Raw genomic sequence first — 23,743 nt, 5'->3', positions numbered from 1 at the left:
ACTACACCATCCTGTTCCAGTGACGCTTTTGGTATATGCTTTATGCTTTTCATGAAGCATTTCAATGTTGGCAGCCAACTGCAGTCCTGTTTCCAGCCAAGGGAGTGAGGAAAGAGAATGCTCCCGGATTGACCAGCCATCCCTTCCCGGCCAAGCCAACCCACGTGATGAAATATACCGCCGCCGCCGCCGGCCCCCCCGGAAAGGGTGGCACTTTCCTGGGCAACCGACAGGGCTTTGCCGTGACGCGCCCCTCCCCCGCTACTGGACTGGGGCGGGGAAAGCGGTGGCGGGGCTAGAGCCCGGTTAAGCAAGCAGAGCAGACGGCCAGGTCAAGGCGCCAAAAGGTTCCCTTCGCTTTCTGTAAGCGCGCCCTGGGCTGTTCAATCAACCAGACCGGCCTGCCCAACCCTTCCTTCCTTCCTTTCCTTTCCTTCCCTCCCTCCCTGCTTTTACCGCGCAGACCGAAACTACGGATGCCGTTCCCCGGCGGCTTATGGTGGCTGCTGTGCTGCAGGCAAGGCTTCACCTTGCTGCGACGCGACTACTGTGAGGCAAGCAAGGAGGTGGCCGGTGAAGAAGTTGAAGAAACCTTTGAATTACGCAGGCAAGGCGATGAGGTGAGCTGTGCGCAGGCGGGAGCAACTTCAGAGCTTCGTTCCATTGGTTTTGGAGTTCTTTCGAGAGCTAGAAGGAAAACAATCTATCATTTTTGTGGTCTGGGAAGAAAATGCGTCCCTCGATTCGTTTCACTCCTCTCTGCTGGGGACTCAAAAGATCTTATGTAACTACTAAGGATGCAATAATAAAAAGAGAGTAAAGTGGTCGTTGGAAGTTTTTCCGGTTTGGAAGGTCTTCTGATGTTATAAAGTATCGACCTAGAACGTGCTTAGTGGCATCCATACATTCTTTTTCTACTGCTTTATTTTAAAGAGTTGCAAAGAAACATGCCTTCATGTCTTAGCCACATGTCCTTAAATGGGATTGTATTATAATATAGTTGTCATTAATAAGATAACTTCATATGTTCAGATTCATTTTTGGAAGATGTTTTGTTATTCTGGTGGAGGAATTCCATTATTTTTGTTGTTAGTTTAATTCTCATCCTATTTTTTCTCCCTTCTAATCTGATTGATTTTCTCAGAATTAATGCACAAGGATTTTATTATATCTCTGTAGCTATTTGCCTTCCTTCTGTTGTATATAACAGATAAATTGAGAACTGAAGTGTCAAAATCAGGTTTGGATTATCTGGGGATGGAGTTATACGCAAGTATGTGCAGCACCTTCTCTATTTTTTTGTGAATCAAACTTCCTTACATTAAATTAACCCCTAAACGGAGAACCTGTGAGCTTCTAGGTTTTGCTGTATGGTAACTCCCATGACCATTAAAATGGACTACATTGGCTAAAGCAAAATCCTGAGGGTACATGTTCTTTACCTTTCAATTAATCCAATTGCAGGAGTGGTTTGCTGACTCAGATGAGCAGAAAAAATAGTATTTCCTCATAGTTATGCCAAGTCTCTGCCATGAGTTGTTTAGGAAAAGTTGATGTCTTGGATACTTGGAATTTCTTCCTCCCCCTTCATTTCCTTTTAATTATGACAGAGGGTCAAAGAGCTCAAAGTGGAGAGCAAGGCTGGCTGTTGATTGGCATGAACAGCTATCATATAGAGCCCATCAAAATGTCACCAAAGTGTTCATAGTAAGACCTTCAGGTCTCTCACCCCATATTTTGTTCTGCTGTTCTTTTTTCCCTAAGAAACAGAAAGAAAGTTCCTCTGCCACAGCCATTTGAATTTGGTCATTCCCTTCAGAAAAAATAGCCAAATTAGCAAGATGAGCTATTTCTTCCACTCTTATTTACCAACTGTCTGAAGGTGCATGGGTATGCAAACAAGCACTTCTTGCACTCTTTAAAGCAGTCACATCTTTTTCTAGAGTTTTTATGATCTTGCAGTTACAAATAGCTGCTATTGTTGCACTCTGCTCCAAACTGGGTTTTGGGAATCAAATAAGCACAGAAATTATCCGGAAATTACATTTCATAGATACTTTCTACCTACTGAACTTAATATTGGTTTTACCACATGTCTAAAATCTTTCTCATTCCAATCAAGCTCAGACTGCTGAGCTCTAGTTCAAATGATACCATAGTTTAATGGCATGACGATGCCTATACTAGGGCAGAAAAAATTCAGCCCCCAAGGAAATCTTTGTCTGGCTAATCTTTTTCATGGCGTCACTTCTTGGCACAGTAAAAAGGCCAAGCTGTCCTCTCCGACAAAACTAAATTGAGATGTGGGTGGCTGGCTGGAGGGCTGGCTAGTTTTAAAACCCCAAGGATCTTAAAAAGTTCGTTTTAATTCAGAGCTCAGATGTGCTGGTTATATTTTCTTTTCTGGAGGTTTCTCTTTCAGCCTTTCTTTCTTAGATAAAAAAGGCAGTGTCAAGATGAACGAGACACAACATGTTGAGACAGTTCAGTGTAGCTGCTAGAAGAAACTGGTCTGGAGTTCCTTTGTTTTCTACAAATCTGCTATTAGAACTCCAAAGGCAAAAAAACCCCCAAAACACCTTCTTTTCAGAGGATCATCTGTCCGGTGGGCCATCCTATCCTTGCCTTTAGCTGCATTGCAGATTTGTGCCCTTTTATTTTCCCCCTCGCTCCCCAACCAACGATGGAGGAGAAATGATGAAACTTTATTTTGATGTCAAGTTTAGGATGGGGAGACAAAGATGCCCTGTGCTAGAAGTATGTTATAGAGAAGTGCCAAGTGGGAGACGTGGTGTTTGGGCACATGTTGATTTTGGAGCATTTCCTCAACTCCGCATTGTCTTGCAGTAGCTGAGGAGTAGTTGCTGTTTAATCCCTCTGAGCAAGAACATGGGAAGCATATGTGATCAATTAAAAGAAAAAGGATAACAAATGTGCCAAATCTAGTCTATACCACCGCAACAATGGTTAAAATGATTTAATTCTGGATAAACTCCCAATCCATCCTCCTGTTTCCAAATGGTCAAATAAAAAGTTTGGGAATCAACAGCCCTCCTTCTCTCTTCCTTGATATGAAAGGAAGAGTGCCTTTGAAACTACCATTTTGACTTCGCTGTAAGACCCTCTGATAAGACCTTTTTTCATAAATTGCTCTGTTTTAAACCTATGCCTGGCTGAGGATTACAGGAATAGTATCCAGAGTGTATGGTAAATGCCAGGTTAAAGAAAACTGATTTTAAACCCATGGCTATTGCATCTTCTGGTAATGTGCTAAATTAAATAATTTAAGATTTCTTTTTGCTATTTCTGAATCTTCTACCAGCTAAATAAAAAGATTGTGAATATTTCTCCCTCCATATCATGATTATTATATAAACCTCTATGACTACCCCTTTCTTATCTTTTTTGACCCCTAAATTATATGCTCAAACTCTTTCTGTCTGTTTTTTGCATGAAGCTACTAGGATCTTTTGGCAAATGTAAACTTATCATTTGTCAGGTTGGAGAGATCGGAAACTGAAGTTAGTTGTGCAGTGGCTGTCAACTAGACTTGCCTAAGTGTCTATTCAGAGGGCATCTGCCATGCTTGAGATAGGATCGATAGATCATTGTCTCACCCCCACACATTTTTTTTCCTTTTGCCAGGAAGCAGAACTGAAAGATGGAGCAAATGGAAACAAAGACTCTTAATTTTAATCAGAAAACAGAAACTTGGAAATAGATCTATGCATATATGCTATTTCAACCATTACTAATTGCTTAAAAAGGCAGGGGTTTTTTTTCTTTTCTTTTGTTTTTGGTACTTTGGAAGCTATTGTACCCTTGGAAAATTTCTTCCTGCCATTGTTTCCTTTGTAGAAAGGCAATACTCTATAAATCTTTAACATTTGAAGTTTTGGTCAAGCACTCCTTTTCAGTAGTTTTATATTCTAGCTATGTGATTTAATCTGAGGGCTTTTTTTGCATGATAAATAGAAATTCTTGGATTTTACAGCCCATACAATTCTACTTGGCAGTTCTACCAAAGAAAAATTGTTCAAATGCAATTATGTAAACATAGTCTAGGTTCAGGAGCAAACTTCTCACTTGAACTCGTTTTTCTATATTTATTGATAGTTTTCCTCACTACTGAGTTTTTAAAAAGTACATTTTTCCTCAGTATTCCTCATATAGCCTTTATTTTTGTTCAACTTTTCCTGTGTAAAATTCCAAAACGGAATATTGATTTGAGGCTGAATGATGTCTGTTTTAATTTCCTGCTCATTTTTTTAAACAATCCTAAGAATAACTGGTTTTTCAAGAGAAGTCCTAGTTCAGGAGAAGTTATGGTACTTTAAAAGTAAATATTTTTTACACCATAAGTCTTTATTACAGATAAACAATTATCTACATTGGATCATTAAAACCCTCATGGGTATTTGGATAAGCTGCTCTGAATTTTATAAATCAGAATTGCTATCTATAATAGAATCGGTAAGCCTGAGAGGAGGCTTTACTCTTTTTCCCTTTAAGCCCTTTGTCTCTGCACCTCCTATTTTAGGATAGCAGCTTGTTAATTCCTGCTATCACCATTTCTTTATCTCTGGGAACTTTACCTGTCATGTTTTCCCTTAACTTTGTGTATGAGAGAAGTAGGGCTCTCACAATCTGTGCTGCCTTTCTGGTGAGTGAATGATAAAGATACAGGAAAGCAGCACAATTTCATAGCAGAACCTCCTGGCCATGTAACCTAGAGCAGGGCTTTCCAACCTGTGGTACGGGTACCACCAGTGGTACATTGGGACCTGGCAGGTGGTACGTGACCATCCTAGAAAAGTGGTAGCGGGGGAGGGGAATGAGCTGAACTGGTGGCAGTACCACACAAGCCTGAGCGAGAGATGGCTGGAGCTGCAGGGCTCTCAGGGCTCAGCGGAAGCGCCAGGATCAGCGCTAGGCTCCAGCTGGACCTAGTGACCAGTTTTGGTCCTAGTGACCAAAACCTCCTGCAACCATCCAGCAGACGGGAGAAATAGAAACCAAACACACCCCCACCCCACCCCCGCTGCCAATCTGCCAATGCTCACAACAATGAACATCTCAGACAGGAGGAAGAGCGCTGCCAGGCGGGCAGGCATGTGTCTTGCTCGGTTGTGGCTTGGGGGGCACTTTTTTCAGTGCCATTGTAACTTTAAACAGTAACTAAGCAAACTGTTGTAAGTCGAGGACTACCTGTACTTCATCACTTTTTTCCTTTTTTTGTTATCAAGTTTTTGACACCTTACTAGGCGACTGGTGGTACTCGGATGTTGCCATATCCTAAAAGCGGTAGAATGGTTGAAAAGGTTGAAAGGCCCTGACCTAGAGATTTGTGTCTAAATAAGATTCATCCCTTTTTCCTTCTTTGAAACCAATCCCATTAAATATAAACAAAATCAAATTTACGGTAACCTTTTTTTTAAAAAGAGAAATACAACATGCATACTCTTTTTTAACTTCAAATATAAAAATGCAAATATTCATTGGTATTAAAGATAAATAGCAGCTGTTCAGATACCAATACTATGGTCACCAATTTAAAAGTTACAAAGTAAATAAAGTGCTCTCAGTAGACCATCAGATGGTACTGGGTTGTTTCAAATTGTACACATTCTTTCCTTTTCTAGCTATTTTTTGGTGCAGTACTAAGTCAAGCCTAATGTTCCCAGTACAAATAAGGAAGCTGAATGTGTAACATTAGCCGTTTGTCCATGTCAAGCTGGACATGGTGATATTTATTTTATTTATAATCTGCATGCAACCAAAAGCCATGCCTTGAAAGGTGGATTGTATGTCAGAGCTTGAGAAAATGTGCATTGTACATCTGAGCTGGCAGCTTGTGCAGGCGACAGTCCCAAACAATAAATATACTCTTGTCAGGTAGGTATCTTCATTTAGGTAAGAACAGGGCAATGTCAGTTTTCTGGCCATGTGCATTATCTGCTTATTTTCAGTGCTGTTGAGGGAAACGCACATAGAGAAAGAGTTAAAAGTAAATAATGGCAGTGGCGAGGATGAGGGAACTGCTCTGCAAGCCGTCAGACTTTTCCTCATCCATTTTTTTCCTGCCACACATTGTGTCATTGTTAGCTTTGAGTGTCTCAGAATTATGATTCATATTCATTGTTTTAATGAAAATCTGTAGAGCATCCTAAAGATTTGAAGTTTCATATTTCTCTTTTTAATTGATGGGAATTGAATTCCGGGCAAGTTACTGTACATTTCTGACAGAAGCTTTTTTTTAGAGATATCTGCTTCCTAAAAGTAAAATGGCTGTCAAAATGGCCAGCAGGAAGGACAGCAGGTAATTGAAGGAAGTATCTATTTTATTTCAACCCCCATATTCTACAAGTTGTAAAGAACAATGTTGAGGAATTAGAACATGACCAAATTTTAATAGGATATCATGCTATACTCTTGATTTTGATTCACTCTGTTATAAAACTGAAGAATTGTAAGGTTGTACTTATTCAACATTACTGAAATGTCAGGTTTGTTTTGGTCCACTTACAAGTTACAAATTCAGTAATTAATTTCAAACAAATCTAGCCTGTTGTAAAGTTAATCCCACTGATGTTTGGATAGCCTTTGTTTTTTTCAGTATCTTTCCCCCTCATGATAATAAAGACATGTTTTCAGAAGTGCATGTTTCTATTCATCTTCAGTCTTTTTTTCCTGCTTCCCCTCTTTATACGTGCAACTGTCAATAGTAATGCATGGCATTCTTCCTCAGGATGAAAATAATTAAAATCAGTTAGATGGTGCTTAACAGTAACACGCTCCATGGTGTCTCAGTGTTCTGGGGGACTGGAGCAAGAGAGATGTGAAAAGCACTGTATAAATGCAAAAAGCTAAGTTTCAAACATGTGAGGGTATAAAATGTTTTATAGTTTTATAGTTCTTGCTAAGTGCCTCAGACATAATTTAAATATTTTAGAGCTTATAATCCAGCCATATCTGCAGTTCAGTATACAATTTTTAGAAGTGAATTATGATGGGAAAATTAATTTTTGCAATTGTTTCCTGGACATATTTATTTTTTTAAGTTCTGATGTTGTTTAATCTTTCCATGCTCTGTTGATGGTTGCTAGTCTCCCTTAAAGAATCATGATAATCTATGCCAACTTGGGCCAAGTTACAACAGGTGTTAAAATGCCACAGGACAGTTGGTGTCCTGCCTATTACTCAGTACCTGTTCCAGTAGCTTCCTGCTTTTCCCTATTCAGTTTGACTTTATATATAGTCTTTCTCTCTCTCTTGCTCACTCTCTCTATTCCCCCCCTCCCTGCAGCTTAGAACAAATCCAGCATCATTTTTTTTATTTGAGGCATCTTTGTGGGGACTATGTCTAGACTGTATGAAGTTTTAGATCCTACAATTCCATCAAACTCTCACAATTGCATCTCAAACTTGCTTACAATTTTTGCCAACATTAGGGAATTTACATGAATTAGGTGCCTGAGACTATATTTTCCTGTCTTCTGTTAGGACTTGCCTGCTCCTTCCCCCTCTCCCCTTGCAGGGGAAGGAAGCATTGGCTACAATAGGACTTTTTTGTGGGGGGGGGAGCTGTATCTTACCCAACAGAGTGCTTGTGCAATTCTGAAGAGACTGCAGCCCAACACCGAGGTCAGCTGAGGATACAGGAACTTGTTCAGCTGCTGGAGCTTGCAGGATGTGAGAAGGTTGATTAGCTAGACTCTGGCTTGGGAGGGGCAGTAGTGCAGATTGGGTAGCCTGGGAAAGCTGCAAATTAATAACATACTTCCTTGTAAGGTTGGGAGGCATCCCGCCTGTATGAATGCTAATTATGCATTCCCATTTTCTGTTTAAATAACCTCTTTCTTATGAATGTATAAATGATGAAATTGCAGGACAACATTTTACCTATCTTGGAATTCTAATTTCTAAATCTTTCAGAATGTCTTCTTCCCTCATTCTCCTTAAATCTAACTCTCATGCTTTTTATGTTCAATTCTGAATGAATCCTGATGACATTCCTCTTCCTTCTCTTTCTCTCTCTATTCACCTGATTTTTCTCAGGACTCTATCTTGCAAGTGAACCTCACTCAGCCCAGTTGTGCTAGCAGTTGTTCCGAAAGGTGAGCATAAAAAAATTGTATATGAGGCATGGGGAGTAGAGGGCAACCAGCATTGCAATCGGGAAGATACTCTGTTTTCATGGGAGAATGCTGCATGTTAGTCAGAGTCACATTTCCGGCTACCGTTCTCATAAAAGAAAGGGAGATACTTAATATTCACTTGACCACTCTAAAACATCCTCTGTTTCAGACCAGAAGCTTCACACCCCTCCTTTCCCTATGGTTTTCCTCTGAGAAAGATTCCATCTTCAGGCTTCAAGCTGACAGTTTGTTAAACTGAGAAGCAAAAAGAGGAGAAAGAAATGGAAAACATAAAAGTTCATGATTACTTTGCATTTTAGGGTTCAGTCCTAGTATTGGGTATAATTCCCAAGTCTCCCCTAAGGACAAATTAATACCTTCCAAGTGTATCAATCCTGATGTTTTCAGTTTGTTCTCAGCTGGAAAGCCAAAAAAATCCATGGAAAGAATTCTGCCTGGTGACCCACACATCTCCCACTCTGTTTCAGAGCTAATAGTTCCCAGCTGGGATCAGGCATAGCCAGGCAGGAAGTAACTATTTGGGTGAGTGATTCCTACTTCTTATCTGTTGCCAAGGTGGGCCTGGGAAAAGGCAGAGTGAAGTAGAAGTTTCTTTTGTGAAGCCACTGGAATTCTGCTCCAAGAGGTAGCTGGGAGAAAGGGACGGGGGGGGGGATGAGATAGAAGCAGGGAAATGTGAAAATAGAGGACATAAGGAGAACCTAGGAATGTACTTAATTTTTACTTGAACCCCAAAGAATAACTGTAGTCCTAGGACAAATCAAATAGAAATAGAAAAGTATTTGATAATGCCTTGAACACCCGCAGAGATGAATCTTATCTGCAGTAATTTCTGAGATTGGACTATCTGCAATGTGCTATAAAGAATCATGAATACGGAGGAGGAGGAGGAGGAGGAGGAGGAGGAGGCATTCTCTTCCCTTCCTTTCCTCTCCCACACCCCACACCCCCGCTTTCTCTCTCGATGCAAAAATGCCAAGACCTCTCTCTCTTTCTATATATCTTCCCAACTCATCTCAGGCAATCCAGCCAGCATCCTCTCCTCAGCTGAGCTCCTTCATTTCCCAAATTCTTGGCAGCCCTTCTATATAAACAGCTTATTTTTAGTTTGAGGTTAACAGTACAAAATCTCAGACTAGTTTCCCAGCACTATGGAAGAAATGGGATTGAGGGGCAATATGCTCCCTCTTTCCTTATAAAAAAAGGGGGAGACTTGGGAATTATATCCCAATATGAGAATAAAAGTGTACAAAAGAGATAATCTACTGAGAAAGCACCTGAAGGTTTTTCCAAAGCTTCTCAGGGTTCATCTTTGCAAAACCATTTGTGTTGGTAATACAGTGCTGCTGTTATGACTTAAATCAGTGGTGGCTCCTGATCCATCAAATGAAAATTCATAGGTTGGGACTGATAACATCAGGAGCCCAGCATATTGTTGTTGTTGTTATTTTGGGGGGGGGGATTGAAAGAGATGGGTTTAATCTTATGGCAAGATCAATCAATCTCCTTTCATTTGCATTATGCAGGTCTGACTGATGCCTGTTTTTCCTTCTCTGTTTGCTGCCTTCAGGTCTTTGCCAGTGACTGAAGAGACACACAGTCTTATCACAGAGAGCTGTGGAAGGATGCAATATGAACCTGATGCTATTGTGAAAGGTGGGAACTTAGGCTCAAGTTTGTTTGTCTCCTCCCCTCCCTTTTTATTTTTTTTTTAAAGTAATCTAATGCAGGGCTTTTCAACCAGTGGTACGGGTACCACCTGTGGTACACTGGCACCTGGCAGCTGGTACGCGACCATTCTAGAAAAGTGGTAGCAGGGGAGGGGAATGAGCTGAACCGGTGGCAGCACCGCACAAGCCTGAGCGAGAGATGGCTGGAGCTGCTGGGCTGTCAGGGCTCAGCAGAAGCGCCAGGATCAGCGCCAGGCTCCAGCTGGAGCTCGATGCTGATTCTGGCGCTTCTGCTGAGTCCAGAAGAAGCGCCGATCAGCTGGAATGTTGCAGCATCTCATCAGATGCTTAGCAACTGATTCATATTTATGACAGTCACAGTGTCCCAGGGTCAGGTGAAGTGACCAAAACCTGCTGCAACCACCCAGCAGACGGGGAGAATAAAAACCAAACACCCCCCCCATCCCATCCCCGCTGCCAATCTGCCAATGCTTACAACAATGAAAACCTCGGACAGGAGGAAGAGCACCGCCAGGCAGGCAGGCAGGCAGGTGTCTTGCTCGGCTGTGGCTTGGGGGGCACTTCTTTCAGTGCCATTGTAACTTCAAACAATTACTAAGCAAACTGTTGTAAGTCAAGGACTACCTGTACTTCATCACTTTTTTCCTTTTTTTTTTTTTTGGTCATCACGTTTTTGACACCTTGCTAGGCGACTGGTGGTACTCGGAGGTTGCCATATCCCCAAAGTGGTACAATGGGTGAAAAGGTTGAAAAGCCCTGATCTAATGATCTTAAATCTGAAGGGACTCAGCTTTTTTTCATCTTCCAGGCTGGCTGCAGAGAGAGGTCCGAGGAGGTATTAAAACTCCCTGGCTGCGTCCTCGCAAATACTGGTTTGTGTTGACAGAAGATTCCCTAGACTACTACAGCGGGTGTGAGGTGAGCGCCCAACGCCTTGGATCCCTTGTTCTCACTAGCCTCTGCTCTGTGCTGTGGCCTGACAAGCAAACCTATAAGGAAACAGGTAAAGACTGTTTGCTCTCGAATGGTTAAAGAATTTTGTGCTCAGTTTTAATAGCATTGTAGTTTCTTTGTGGCAACAGAAATGAATGATTTCAGCAAAGGCTTGGTTTTTGAGTTTTCTTACCAGGCTGTGGTCAGCTACTAAGATATCCAAATTCCATAGATTTACTTAAGAAATATTTGGAAATATTTTTAATTTTTGCCGCTTTTTGCATAGTGAAAATATAATCCATGCATTTTAAGAAAGTAGGTCAAACTTCCTTACACTTGTCTATGATTATCTTCATATTAATTATATATGAGTACTTCTCTCTCCCTTTCCTCCAGGCTACTGGGCAGTCACAGTTTTTGGCAGAAAGCACTGCTACCGACTCTATACAGAACACTTAAATGAAGCTGTACACTGGGTTTGTGCTTTGCAGAAGGTTATCATCAGCAAGGCCCCTTTGCAGACCCCCACACAGCTCCTCATGCGTGACATTGAGGTGAGGAACCAAATGAGCACAAACTCATGTTGTTGGGAGTAGGAATGAGGGCATGGTTAACTAGCAATAGGAATCTGGGAGAGGATTTTGGCAAAAATAGTCAGGGGAAACGTGGTGACTTTTTTCTGAAGTGGGGACAGAAAACAATAATCACATGCAATATTTTTAGTGGGCCAGGAACTCAGTCCTTTATGGTTAAATTGATAGCTTTGATTTCAATGTAAAGTTAAGTGCATCAAAATATTTTGACATTTACTTTTTAAAAGCATATGGCAGTGAACAGATCTTATTCAGGAGGATGCTATGAATATTCATTAAATTAAATTTCAGTAAGTTATTTGTAAGTGTAAAGATATAGTCAACCTGTGACCACAATTGAGCCCAAAATTTCTGTTGGTAAGCGAAATAGTTGGTAAGTGAGTTTTGCTTCATTTTACAACATTTCTTGCCACCATTGTTAAGTGAATCACCACAGCTGTTAAGTAGTAACATGGTTGTTAAGTGAATCTCCCTTCTCTATTGACTTGCTTGTCAGAAGGTCACAAAACGTGATCACATGACCCCAGGACGCTGTAAATGTCATAAATATGAACAAGTTGCCAAGTTGCCAACCAGTTATCTGAATTTTGATCACATGACCATGGAAATGCTACAATGATCATAAATGTCATAAACAGTCATAAGTCACTTTTTGGTGCTGTTGTAACTTCGAATAATGACTAAATGAATGGTTATAAATTGAGGAATACCTTTATTTCTGTTATTTAATTTCAATTCATCTCCACAGCTGGAGATGAATTTCAGTTCATCTCCATACAATATATTGTATACATATATTGTCTATGCCTCCTCAGGTTTCCATTATAAAATACAGATGGAGATTGGAAAGTTCTTAAAGCCTCTGGGTCAGTCACAGATAATGGCAATTACTGAAGTGCCATGCCCTTTACAGAGACAACAGCCATCTTAGCACATTTTGTCTAGGAAGATGCTATGTTGGAATATGGCAACTCTAGAGATTGGACCTTAGTTCTAAGAATTTTGTATGAAGAACCTGATGTTAATTTCAGTAATCTTATTAAGTAGAAATATAGACTAAATCTCTCTCCCCCCCCATTTTCCTCTCTCTATTGCAGGAGAACCGCGACAGCCCAGAAATCTTGGATCAAATTTATAGCAATAATCCCATCCTATGTTATACAGCTGGCCCAATTTATGCACCTCTTCTGCCCTTCCCTTATGCAGGTGTGTAGCTAGTAATCAAAATCCATAACTTATTGATTTCATTATTTGTTGTATGCTAAAGTTGCGTTACTTGTGGTCTTTCAGGAGCATGGCCCTGAGGGACCCTCCAAAACTCATCACCCCACTAAAGTTTAAGATGCCAGAAAGAAAACATTATTAAATGTTAAAAAATTATTATATCAACTATATTGAATTTAAATGAAAACAAATCCCATACCACTCAATATTTAAAGACCAAATGCAGTACTTGACTTAAATACAAACTGTGTGCATGAAATATTCCAATTCTCTGCCTTAACAGAGGAGAAAATAAGAGCTTGAGCAGATCTTAAATGTATAATACCTAATTGTTGTTCTCTTTTTATCTTCTTCCCGTCACCCCACCTTGCCCAATTTTGCAGCTCAGGGTGGCCAAGGTTATGCAGGGCTTCGTGATGAAGCTGTCAAACTCTTCCATTCACTACAACAGCTTGAAGAAATGCGAGATCCGATCCTTCTCATGCAGGGCGTGCTGCAAACTTGCCATGACCTTCCAGCCCTGGTGGATGAAATATTCTGCCAACTGGTGAAACAGACAACAGAGCCACCTATTACAGGGGCACCCACATATTTGCGCTATTGGCAGCTGCTTGTGTGCATGAGCTACACATTTATACCTTCTGTGCCTATATTCTGCTATTTGCATCTGCATCTACAGCGGTGAGCCAAGGAAATGGGAAACAGTGAAAAACATGTCTAATGCAGAAGTGGAAACTTGGGATATTCCACCTGTTGAGGAATTACAACTCCTAGCATCGTTCACCATTAGCTTTGCTAGTTGGTGCTGCTGGTAGGTGTAGTTCAGCAATAGTGGGATGGCCACGAGTTCCCATTCTTAGTGAAATACTTTGGTCACAAACTTTCAGCACTGAATGCAGAGCAACTGGCAAAGATTATTTCACCCAATATGAGGAAAGTGAAAGGGTGGGAGAGTCTCTGTTCAACATCCTTCTTTGTTTTATATGCAGGAGGGTGTGAACAAAGATGTCCTCCCTTTTTAATGTGTCCAGTGACAACATGATTTCAGTTGCCAATAAATTTCCATTAAGTCTGCTTATGGTCTACTAGGCAGGAAGTGGATTAGAAAGATAATTCATTTGACACACTTGAGCAATGTGCAAGGCAGGCCTTTAGAGAGAATATTTTTGTAGGTGCAGTATTATTTATATATCTGTTTCTTTATTCTCCAGTTTAACTCAGAACATTTAATGAACAATATTTGGAAAAAAACAGCTTCAACCCAGCAGGAGCCTCTGAAACCCTGAAATATGTCCCCCAATCCAAACATTCCAAACAGTTTCATGTGTTAGTAATTTTTAATTTTTTTATTTTGTTCAAAAAGTTAAAATACAAATTCCAAAAAATTATCACAAAAATTTGCATTAAAAAGAACAAAAAACAAAAATGTACAATTATTATCCCCTCTGTTTGATTACTGCTAAATATATTGCAACAATGTTAGTTTCTCCCCCTTGTGAAGCTGGCCCACAATCAATAAACTTCTACATCTATTTACAACCAACTTATGTAAAAACAAAATAGTTAACAGATAAATCAAGGTAAACTTCAAAGCCCTTATGTTAACAATCTGTCATTATATTTAACTTATAGAAAGTCTACAGTGGCTTCCTATCTCCCACAAATCACCACAAGCATTATCTCTGATCCATTCAGGATCAAATATCTTCATTTTGTTCTTAATAATAAAACTTTCCCTTAAGATTTTTAGTGGAAGCTTTCCCAACAATATCTCATCTTCCCATATTCTACATCTCTGCTGTAAATATCTCCACTACATCCATTGTTGAAGCAGTCTCACTGTGAACCAAGGTATAAAGTCTCTTGTCAGTTTTTGTTTGGTTAAATATAATCGATCCATCTTCCCAGGAAAATCAAGTCCAAATTATTTACCAATATGGTATGATATCCATCTTCTTAACAGAGTCCAGTTGATCAGTCATCAAATTTGCCAGTTCTAAGTCTGTAAAATCCAGATCTTCAAATTTCTGCAACAGGGCTTCTGCTTTCCAGCCAAATTACTCCAAATATGCCACCATAGACTTAGATTACAGTCCATCCATTTGTCAGTCTGGCTTGGTTGTGTTTGTTTACATCTGGGTAATTCTCTTTTGGTTGATTTGAAACCCAGGTAATTTTATTAAGCTTTTAACCAAAGTTTTCAATTTGAAGTTGTAGATTAAAAAACATTTTTCTGTGAAGATAGCCCACCAGACTTTAGCTTGATGCATTATTTGGATTTTTTATATGAGGCAGACTCCCTTGTATTTGAACTTACACAACCAACGAAAACAATTCCTTTCTAAATCAAAAAGGATAAATGTACTATAACAAAATAGCTACATAGAACATTGAAGAAAAAAAGGAAAAGTTCCATCAAAAATTCAAAAACAAAAAATCCAGACCAGAGCTTTTTAAGAGTTAAATTCTACAGTGCAATCCCATATAGATGCGAATCCAATCTGGATGGTCCCACGACTCAGAAAGTTGCCAGGGGGAGGGAGGGATTGTTAAAGATAAAATGTATTTTAAAACTTTTCAATTAAAAAAAAAAAAGAAAGTTGCCAGTTACCTTCATAGTGAAAGCCAAAGAAGCTCACAGTGGAGGGGGGAAAAAACAGTAAAGCAAAGAAAGAAAGTTAACATGAAAATCCAGCAGGGGGTTAGAGTAAATCAGCCTTCAACCAGTCGATTAACCTTTAAAAATAAGAATTAAAAAAAAATAAAACTGCAATATGCATTTAAAAGCGAAGATGTGCTTAAAAGAAACAAACAGCTGAAAGGAAAGATGTAGACTGGGATTCTCCGACTGCCCCTAATAGGAATTGCAACCTCCAGGATTCCTCTTCCCAGAAGGGTCCATTTGAGCCAGCAGCCAAGAACTTACTTTGGCAGCAAAATCAGCTGTTTGTCAGCAGGAGAAGCAAATCCCGCACCACCACCACCACCCAGCACGCCATCTTGGAGGGAAGTCAGTGCAGTATTCTAATTAATGAGACTTAATGGAATTACTCACCTAATACTTTATCTTCCCTGACACAACAGGATGGAGAAATTGTTCCCAAGATCACCAGTCACCCACTATGGACATTTAATCACACAAGCTCTGCACAAAAGCAAAGGGCGGGAGTGTGTGCCCTCTTTGGATGAGATTGTAGCACTAATAGGAAGCCAGGAAATCCCACACTCCACACATTGTACTGGTACTACCACCTGTTATGTGGCCATCACATCTAATGCTACATCCCAGAAGGTGAGCAGATTGCTTAATTGGCGGGATGCAAAAAAGGCTGCACTTGGGGTATAACTGATGCTGGCAATGTAACTTTTATCTCTTGGGAATAGTAAGTCCTACAACTCTAGTTTCTTACCAACAGCCAGGAATTAGGCTGATATAGCATGTTTCCCCGAAAATAAGACCCAACCGGAAAATAAACCCTAGCATGATTTTTCAGGATGCTCCAAAGCCTCACTCCAAAAATAAGCCCCAGTTAAGATTGTCAGCCAAACAGAGGCATTTAGTACCATATTTCTCAGAAAATAAGCCCTAACCAGAAAATAATAAGCCACAATGCATCTTTTGGAGCAAAAATTAAAATAAGACCCGGTCTTATTTTTGGGGAAACATGTTAGTATCATTTAACTATGTAATCTGGTAGAACAATTACATTTGGCTTTTTATTCTCCATATAAATTGTTAAATCATTTTCTTCCTTTCCTCATCCCATTTATTTTTCTTCAGCATGTTTGACACTGTGATGTTTGCAGCACTGAGTACTTTTCTACTGGACATTATTAGGCCTTTTGTCATTCCCCCCCCTTTGTCACCTTATCCCAGATGACACAAGAACTGATGTTTAGGTATGGCCTGTATCTCCAATTCCACATGTAGAACTGCCAGCATAAGCAACCCTGTTCAACGAATGTACTAAATAGTTTTATCAGGTTTGAAAAAAAATTCCCATAAAAATATGTGTATCAGTTATAGCTAAATTGAAAAAAGGGACCAAGAGTTGACAGTATGTTTAGAATCTTCATTGTAAAACAACAGCAACAACAATAACAACAAAGTCTGGAGCCTGTCTGGCTGCAGCAACCATTATGGCATCAGATTGGCTTATATGAGAGACCACCTATCCCCAATTACATCTACCAGTCAGATTCTTCAGCAGAGGCATGATCTGGGCCCCATCTGTAAGGGGATGCAATCAGGTGAGATCTAGGAAGAGAGGCCTTTTACACCTTGGTTGCAGATTGTGTTGTCTATAAATTTTTATTTAATCATTTTTATATTGTACTTTATTTTTAAACATTATTGAGCAACAATTAATGTATTTGAGAGATGATATAAAATAGATGAATGAATGAATGAATACATAAATAAGAGTAGCTTGCTTTTGTAGTGAAGGAGCCTGCCTTTGTCAGGTTGGGATAGAACTAAGCAAAATAAAAATTCTAATTTGCAAGACTTTAAAGCTGTAATATGGAAACAATGCATTCTGTAAGTCAGAAACCCCTATTGTTAACTTCGAAAGGAGATGTCTGTCCCTACCCCAATGGACTGACTTTCTTACCTAAGTGTTCTAGCTATGGTGGGCAGGCATACTGGAGACCTTGAAACTATGGTTCAGTTACAAGGGTGTCTCAATGTGAGTTAAATCCTTTGCAGCAGCCAGCAGTGTGCACTGCTTTTTAGTGCTGGAAATAAGGGTCATCCTGTATGAGAGATCAAGGCCAAAGTGGAGAATTTTATTCCAAAATTTACATGCATCTACTGCCAGTTTGTTGATTTAGCCATACAAGCTGTCCACTAGTAGTAGTTTCCTATCTTTAAGGAGACACTCGGAATTTGAAGGGCAACTTTGTTATATCCCTGCTTCAACCAGTTTTGTATTAACCTGCTTTATTCTTATGTTATACTACCTTCAGCATCATATAACTACACACTATTACCTGCCTCCAGGGCCTTTTGTGTTAGGGCATCGTCTGTTGGATTTTGGATCTTCTTTGGCCAAAGGATAAGTAGAGAAGCAAGAACATCTACACAGTGGTACCTTGAAGGCCATTTCTCTGATATGGGTCATCATCTGTTAAAGAAATGGAGTATGGGACATCTGAAGGTCATGGAAGCCTCTCTGAATCAGTCTGGAAAGTGATTAGCTCTGCCCTTTCCAGGTTATCCTCAGGTGAGTTACTTCATCTGGAGAATATGAAAATAGATTGGTACCAATTTGGACAAAGCCACATATGAAAGGGCAGACGGAAATATTTTAAGAGTTTGGTTAGGTTCTTGATTAGGACTAGGAATTATCCTTCTATTAAGAAGAAATGGTGCATATGAGAATTGTCTAGAGGCAACTGAGATTGTGTGATATCATTTTAACATCTCTTGGGCGAGTTTTGCTTTAATTAATATATTGCGGCAAACACCCACTGTTCCTCTGCCTTCATACATAGTCAGCCAATGTATCTTATTTCCAACCTGAGTCACCTTGTTCTACACCCAGAGAAATGCTAACCTTTAGGACTTTCAGGTGAGCTGCATAATATTCCTAAATGTAATTGGCCCATACTACTGTCACTCACACTATGTATAGTAACCCAGCAGGGAAAATTGAAAAAGGTTATTTGACTTTGAAATAATGCCAATCTAGAAGTGAAGTGCTGCTCTTAGTAGTTACAATTGTATGTCCTTACTATATATTGAATCTATTGCAGAAATTGGGTACAGCTAAATAAATGTAAGTGGTACATATTATGTTTTTTTTAAAAAAAATGTGCTAGTTTTTTCTGTTAACAATCTATACATCTTGTCCAAAAAGTTGAGTTTGTTCAGTACGAGAAAAGGAACCAGTAACAAATGTAGTTGTGTTGAAGACAGAAAGCTCTGCACTCCTGTACTATTCTGAGTCCAGCTCTACTACAATGTATATTTCATTAATGCATATGTTAAATATTTAATATAAAAGTATAAGAACATGATAGCTTGTATTCAGTTTATGTATATCTATAAACCCCATATGTGGTTTGTTTAATATGGCAAATTGGTTTTACCCAACTTTGGCAAATTTGAACAAAAAGCGTATCCTTACTAGGCTGCTAATTAGCTATGCATACTGGTTGACTGAAGCAAACTAAGTTCCACAGATAGTTCTGTTTGTTCAGCATTCCAATTTTTCACACTCAGAAGAGCTGCAACATGGTATTGCCAACTATGTGTTCTGTGTTCTTGACATTTCTCCAGCTTATCTGACTGAAAGGATGTATACCAAACTCTTCTTTAATTTTCTCTTTGTTTTGCAGTTGTCCAAGAGATGGAAGGTATTTGGAAGGCAGTTATATGCTGGGAGGACACTAGTATTTATCTGCCTCCAAAGACCTGTTGCTTTCTTTTTTCAGATGAAGACAGTTCTGCAGCATCAACAGACAAGCATGTTCAGCTTCAAGAACTCCCAGTAATCACATGAACAGGGAAATATTCCCCAAAATGCCAGTGGTAGAATTTTGAGTTGACTCCTATGTAACCTGGCAGGAGTCTTGGATCAGCATATATTCTGGTCATTGAAAGGAATAATAGTGATATTGTTCGCTCCTAAGGAGCTGATAAACTATGTCTTCTATATCAATGGCCCCCAACCTTTTGGGCACCAAGGACCAGTTCTGTGGAGAAGTTTTTCAATGGACCGTGCTGCCTGCATCCCATGGATGGGGCTTCGCTTGTTTGCGTGGTCCAGTTTCTGGCATGCCGCAGACAGGTGCCAGTCCTCAGACCCAGGGTTTGGGACTCCTGTTTTATACAGAGGGATTCCTTGTTTCCACGTCTGTTTTGATTAAATACTTTTTGTACAAAGTGTCTTCTTGTTCTGTTCTCCTGTGTAAAACAAAACAACCCTTTGTTCCAAAAAAAGCTGAAGAGAGTTTTATTGTTTTCCCTTTCCTTCATCTGAATGATACCTGGCATACTATTCCTACTGACACAGTCAATCAAACAAAGGTTATAGAAACTAGCAAGAGACATTATTTTCTCTCCTTTGGTTGCCTCTTAAGAATATATATTAAGGGATAAAGAAATAATTATTTAGAGGTAGTCCTCGATTTAAAGATCATGTATTCAGCAACTGTTTGAATAAAGACTAAACAAAAGGACTAACAACCCCTGCCCAAAGTTACGGGCGCCGCATCACTCCTGTGTCATGTGAACAAAATTTGGGTGTTGGCAATCCTCCTGGTCTTATGAATTGCATTCTGGATATTATGTTTGGGAAGGAGAGCTGGCCTATCTGCCTCTCAGCTTCCCTGCATATTAGGAGTTTGTGGCCTCAGTCTGAGGAAGTCCACAAGTGTGGCAAGCAATGACAGGGTGAGAAGGAGAGTGCATACCCAGCAGGATGGGAAACAGAGCACGAGCTGCTTCAGAGTAAGGGAGTAACCAGGGCAGGCCGTATGAGAGCTGAAGAGGTGCTGCAATGGAAGTCTGGCCTGCACTAGGTATCCCAGCACCTCTCCCACCCCTGAAGCACCCTGTGGTTCACTGATGACCACAATGGGGAGAGCAGGGGTTGATATTGTAAAGGCAATCACGTAGGCACCTTAATGACTGTTATAACCAGTGACTACTAGTGGGTTCCATTACTGTTGTAAGTTGAGGACTACCTGTGGCCTTATTGGGGTGCTGATAAAATATATTAAAAGGATGGCTGCAAACCATACACATTAATGCCAAAGAATACCAGCATTTTTTCCAAGCATTTGCACCTTCTGTTTAACAGTGAACATCATAACCTACTTTATATTCTTTTTCCACAGGAATCCAAAAATTATGAATGAGAAGGCAAAAAGAAAAAAATGCTTCTAAATGCTTGCAATTATTTTCCACATAAAGAGAATGGTTTATACAATAGATAAAATATTCTTCAAAAAGCTAATAACTTTCTTAAAATTAAGCACTGTTCTGCTTTCCTGATCAACACAAACATAAAATCAGAAGATACAAACTCTCCCAAATAGCAAGGTGCTGACTTTTCAAAATTAAACCCCCAACATGCACAATGCTATAATAAAGCATCACCTTTTTTTCTTTACATTTCCCCAAAATTAGGCTAATAGCAATCTAGCTTCTAAAATTCTAAGCCTTTAACTCAGGGGTGTCAAACTCAATTTCATTGAGGGCCACATCAGCATTGCGGTTGCCCTCAGGGGGCCAGGTGGGTGTGGCCTGGGTGGGTGTGGCCTACTGGGTGGGCGTGGCTAGAGTGCGTGTGGCCTACTGGGTGGGCGTGGCCAGCTCTACATCGTTCGCATCAAGGTGCCTATGGGGGCCTGGGCAGGAGTGGGACAGATCGGAGGGTCTCTGGCAGAAGGAGGGTCTCTGGGCCAGGGCCAAGGCAGTGGGGGTCGTTCCCTCAGTTTCCAGGATGGCTTCGCGGGCCGCATGAAACCACTTTGCGGGCTGCATCCGGCCCCCTGGTCCTTGTGTTTGACATGTCTGCTTTAACTGCTCTTTTAAATCACATGACTAGAAGAGGGAGGGGCTTAAAAATAGCAAGGTCAGTAACATTCTGAGAAAGCCTCTCCCTTGGTATTCATTGGGTGAAGTTCCTCTGGATTATTTTTCACCACACTGCTAAATTGGCTTACTTTCTAATCTTTCTTTGGCTATAGCAAATCTGTTCCCGTTCTGTTTTTGGAAAACTATCCTGCTGATTGGCAAGCAGGCAGGCAGGCAGAATCCCAAGCTTCTTCACATACTTCTCTGACATTCCATTGGGCAAGAAAGAATAAAAAGGATAGTGAACATATTATCCCTCCACCAACCCAGTCTACTGTATGTTTTTCTGTCAGTTAGCTTTTGGTATAAAGCAAGATTATACTTTAATCAGTTCTGGGATAAATATGGAATTGGTATAAAACTCTTCTTTTTCAGGACAGGATCAAATGGAGGAGAAAAGATGGGGAAAAAATTAAGTAGAACTCATTAAAGTTCATTAAAAATGCTCCCAACTCCCAGATGATCAACTCAAAGTGACATGGGCAATAGAAGGATTATTGACACAGAAGCAGATTACTGAAAATCATTATGGCAGGTAAACAACAGAAGAATAAAGTATACTGGCTCAAATGATCTGAAGTCTTGATTATTATGACAATTGTAATTCCTCTATCACTGACAAAATGGAGCAGTATCTGCCCAAGTAGCTTCCCAATCTAAGTCACTATGCTTCTTCACTGCTGGCATAGATGACTACACAGATATCCACTGCCTGGCTTACCCTTCCTGTTTTAATCTGTCTTCATCTATTATATGCTAATGGAGCTGCAGATTAAATGTTGAGTAATACAAATTTCCAGAAACTTATGCAGGAAATACAGGTTTGGATTATTTTAAAACGCCTATAGATATTTCTCTTCATTATCCACTCAGACTTCCTCAGCAGAAACATGTGCAAATAAACATAGCTTAAAACTGAAAAAGCATTTTAAGAATGTTAAAAATAAAAAATAGGCATATTGCTTGATTTTAATTTAGCCAGATTCCTTCAGAAAGGAGTAAGCTGGGCTTAATGATAGCTCACCAAATAGATATCCCTTGACATAAATTCACAACTCAGTCCAACATTTCCACTGCTAAGCAAAGCAGTTGTTAAGTGAGCTTTGCCCCATTTTATGACCTTTTTTGGCAGTCAAGTGAATCACTGCAGTTGTTACCATATTTTCCGGCGTATAAGACGACCCCCTACTTTTCGTGTTAAATTATAGGGTTTGGGCTAATAATTCAATATTTCACTTCCTGGCACACAATCTACATATTAACAACTCGTTTAGCGTTAGTACCCTTTTTTTATAAGTGCCACGATGTTGCTAAAATAAAAGAGGTAAACTTCGTGACCCTCCCAGCCCGTGCATAAAACAGAAATGAAAAGGCTTAAGCCTTTCCGTTCCCAAATACCAAGGTTTCCCCCGAGTTTTGCGCGGTTAAACAAACGGCATTTGCTTATTAATGTTTCTCCACGGAGCACAAAATTCGCCCGAATTAAGGAAAGTGGGGAGCTAAAGAATCTGGGGCTACAGGCAATACCTCTGGCACGACAGGCAACCCTGGGAAACACGAGGACTGTAGCAGCACCCTCAGTTCGCACAATCTGATCCAGAAAGCGCCCGGAGGCTCCTTCGTTACTTCTAACTGCAGAACGTCTCCACGTCCCGCCTGCCTTGCCTTTTAAAACCCACCCTTTTCCCCTGTAACGTTTCTCTGCTCCGCCTGCTCTGTGATTTGCCCAGCTTTGCTCCTTCCCTCCAAATGGGCGCCTCGCCTTCTTTCCTCTGAGCTCTCTCGCTTGGTGCGCTGCTGCTCTCAGTTCCGCACTCCGTGACCGGGCGATTCTTCTGGTCGGCGTGGTCAGGCGGTGCCTCAGCAGGAGCAAAGGTGCTCCCTTCCTACTGTTCAGCGGCGCACCTCTGGGGACCGCCTGCCCCTCCTCTTGTCGGGGACCTGACAGCCAGCATTGGAAGCGCCAGCATGACCAGTCCTAGAGAGAGCAATGGCGGCGGCTGCAGCAGCCGCCCCATGATCCGACGAGAGTTTGCCCTCCATCACCCGTTCGCTGTTGGTCGCCTAACCATGGGTCGCCATCGCCTACCTCCATTCACCCAGCGATCCCGCCGTCCAGCAGAAAAGATCAGAGAAGTGAATAGTATTTTCCGGCGTATAAGATGACCTGGCATATAAGACGACCCCCAACTTTTAAGAAGATTTTCATGAGTTAAAAAGTCGTCTTATACGCTGGAAAATACGGTACATTAATAACATGGTTGTTAAGTGAATCTGGCTTCCCAGTGACTGTCAGAAAGTCACAAAAGGTGATCACATGATCCGAGGACACTGCAATGGTCATAAATGCATGCCAGTCGCCTAGTATCTGAGTTTTGATCACAACTATGAGGATGCTGCAACGGTCCTAAGAGTGAAAAACGGTCATAAATCACTTTTTCAGTGCTGTTGTAACTTTGAATGGTCACTAAATGAATAGTTATAAACCAAAGAATCTCTTCTCTTGGAGAGAGATCTGCAACTACTTCCAGATATAAGTACAGAAAAAGAAACTGA

The 23,743-nt window shown here is 40.5% G+C and overlaps 1 protein-coding gene across 5 annotated transcripts; it reads left to right on the top strand.

Moving 5' to 3' along the window:
- Window positions 1-253: 253 nt before the first annotated feature.
- On the top strand, window positions 254-19,533 carry PLEKHH3 (pleckstrin homology, MyTH4 and FERM domain containing H3). 5 transcript variants are annotated; one of them, XR_014494160.1, is made up of 10 exons: window positions 254-620; window positions 8,059-8,117; window positions 9,730-9,815; window positions 10,659-10,853; window positions 11,180-11,337; window positions 12,474-12,582; window positions 12,984-13,281; window positions 15,685-15,892; window positions 17,603-17,825; window positions 19,039-19,533. XR_014494160.1 is itself a non-coding variant. In XM_083376936.1 (9 exons), exons 1-9 carry the CDS (start codon window positions 477-479, stop codon window positions 16,529-16,531), a joined length of 1,311 nt encoding a protein of 436 aa, XP_083233062.1. In that variant the 5' UTR covers window positions 254-476; the 3' UTR covers window positions 16,532-17,573. The 5 variants fall into 5 exon arrangements, 3 of the variants coding, with proteins under 3 accessions (XP_083233062.1, XP_083233063.1, XP_083233064.1); XR_014494161.1 differs by having other exon boundaries at window positions 18,943-19,533; XM_083376936.1 differs by lacking the exons at window positions 17,603-17,825; window positions 19,039-19,533 and adding an exon at window positions 16,478-17,573.
- Window positions 19,534-23,743: the final 4,210 nt, after the last annotated feature.

Source organism: Vipera ursinii, assembly GCF_947247035.1.
Source record: "Vipera ursinii genome assembly, chromosome: Z".
NCBI classification, from domain to species: Eukaryota; Metazoa; Chordata; class Lepidosauria; order Squamata; family Viperidae; genus Vipera; species Vipera ursinii.
The sequence above is the reverse complement of the archived record's forward strand: the minus strand, read 5'-3'. Positions and strand labels throughout refer to the sequence as shown.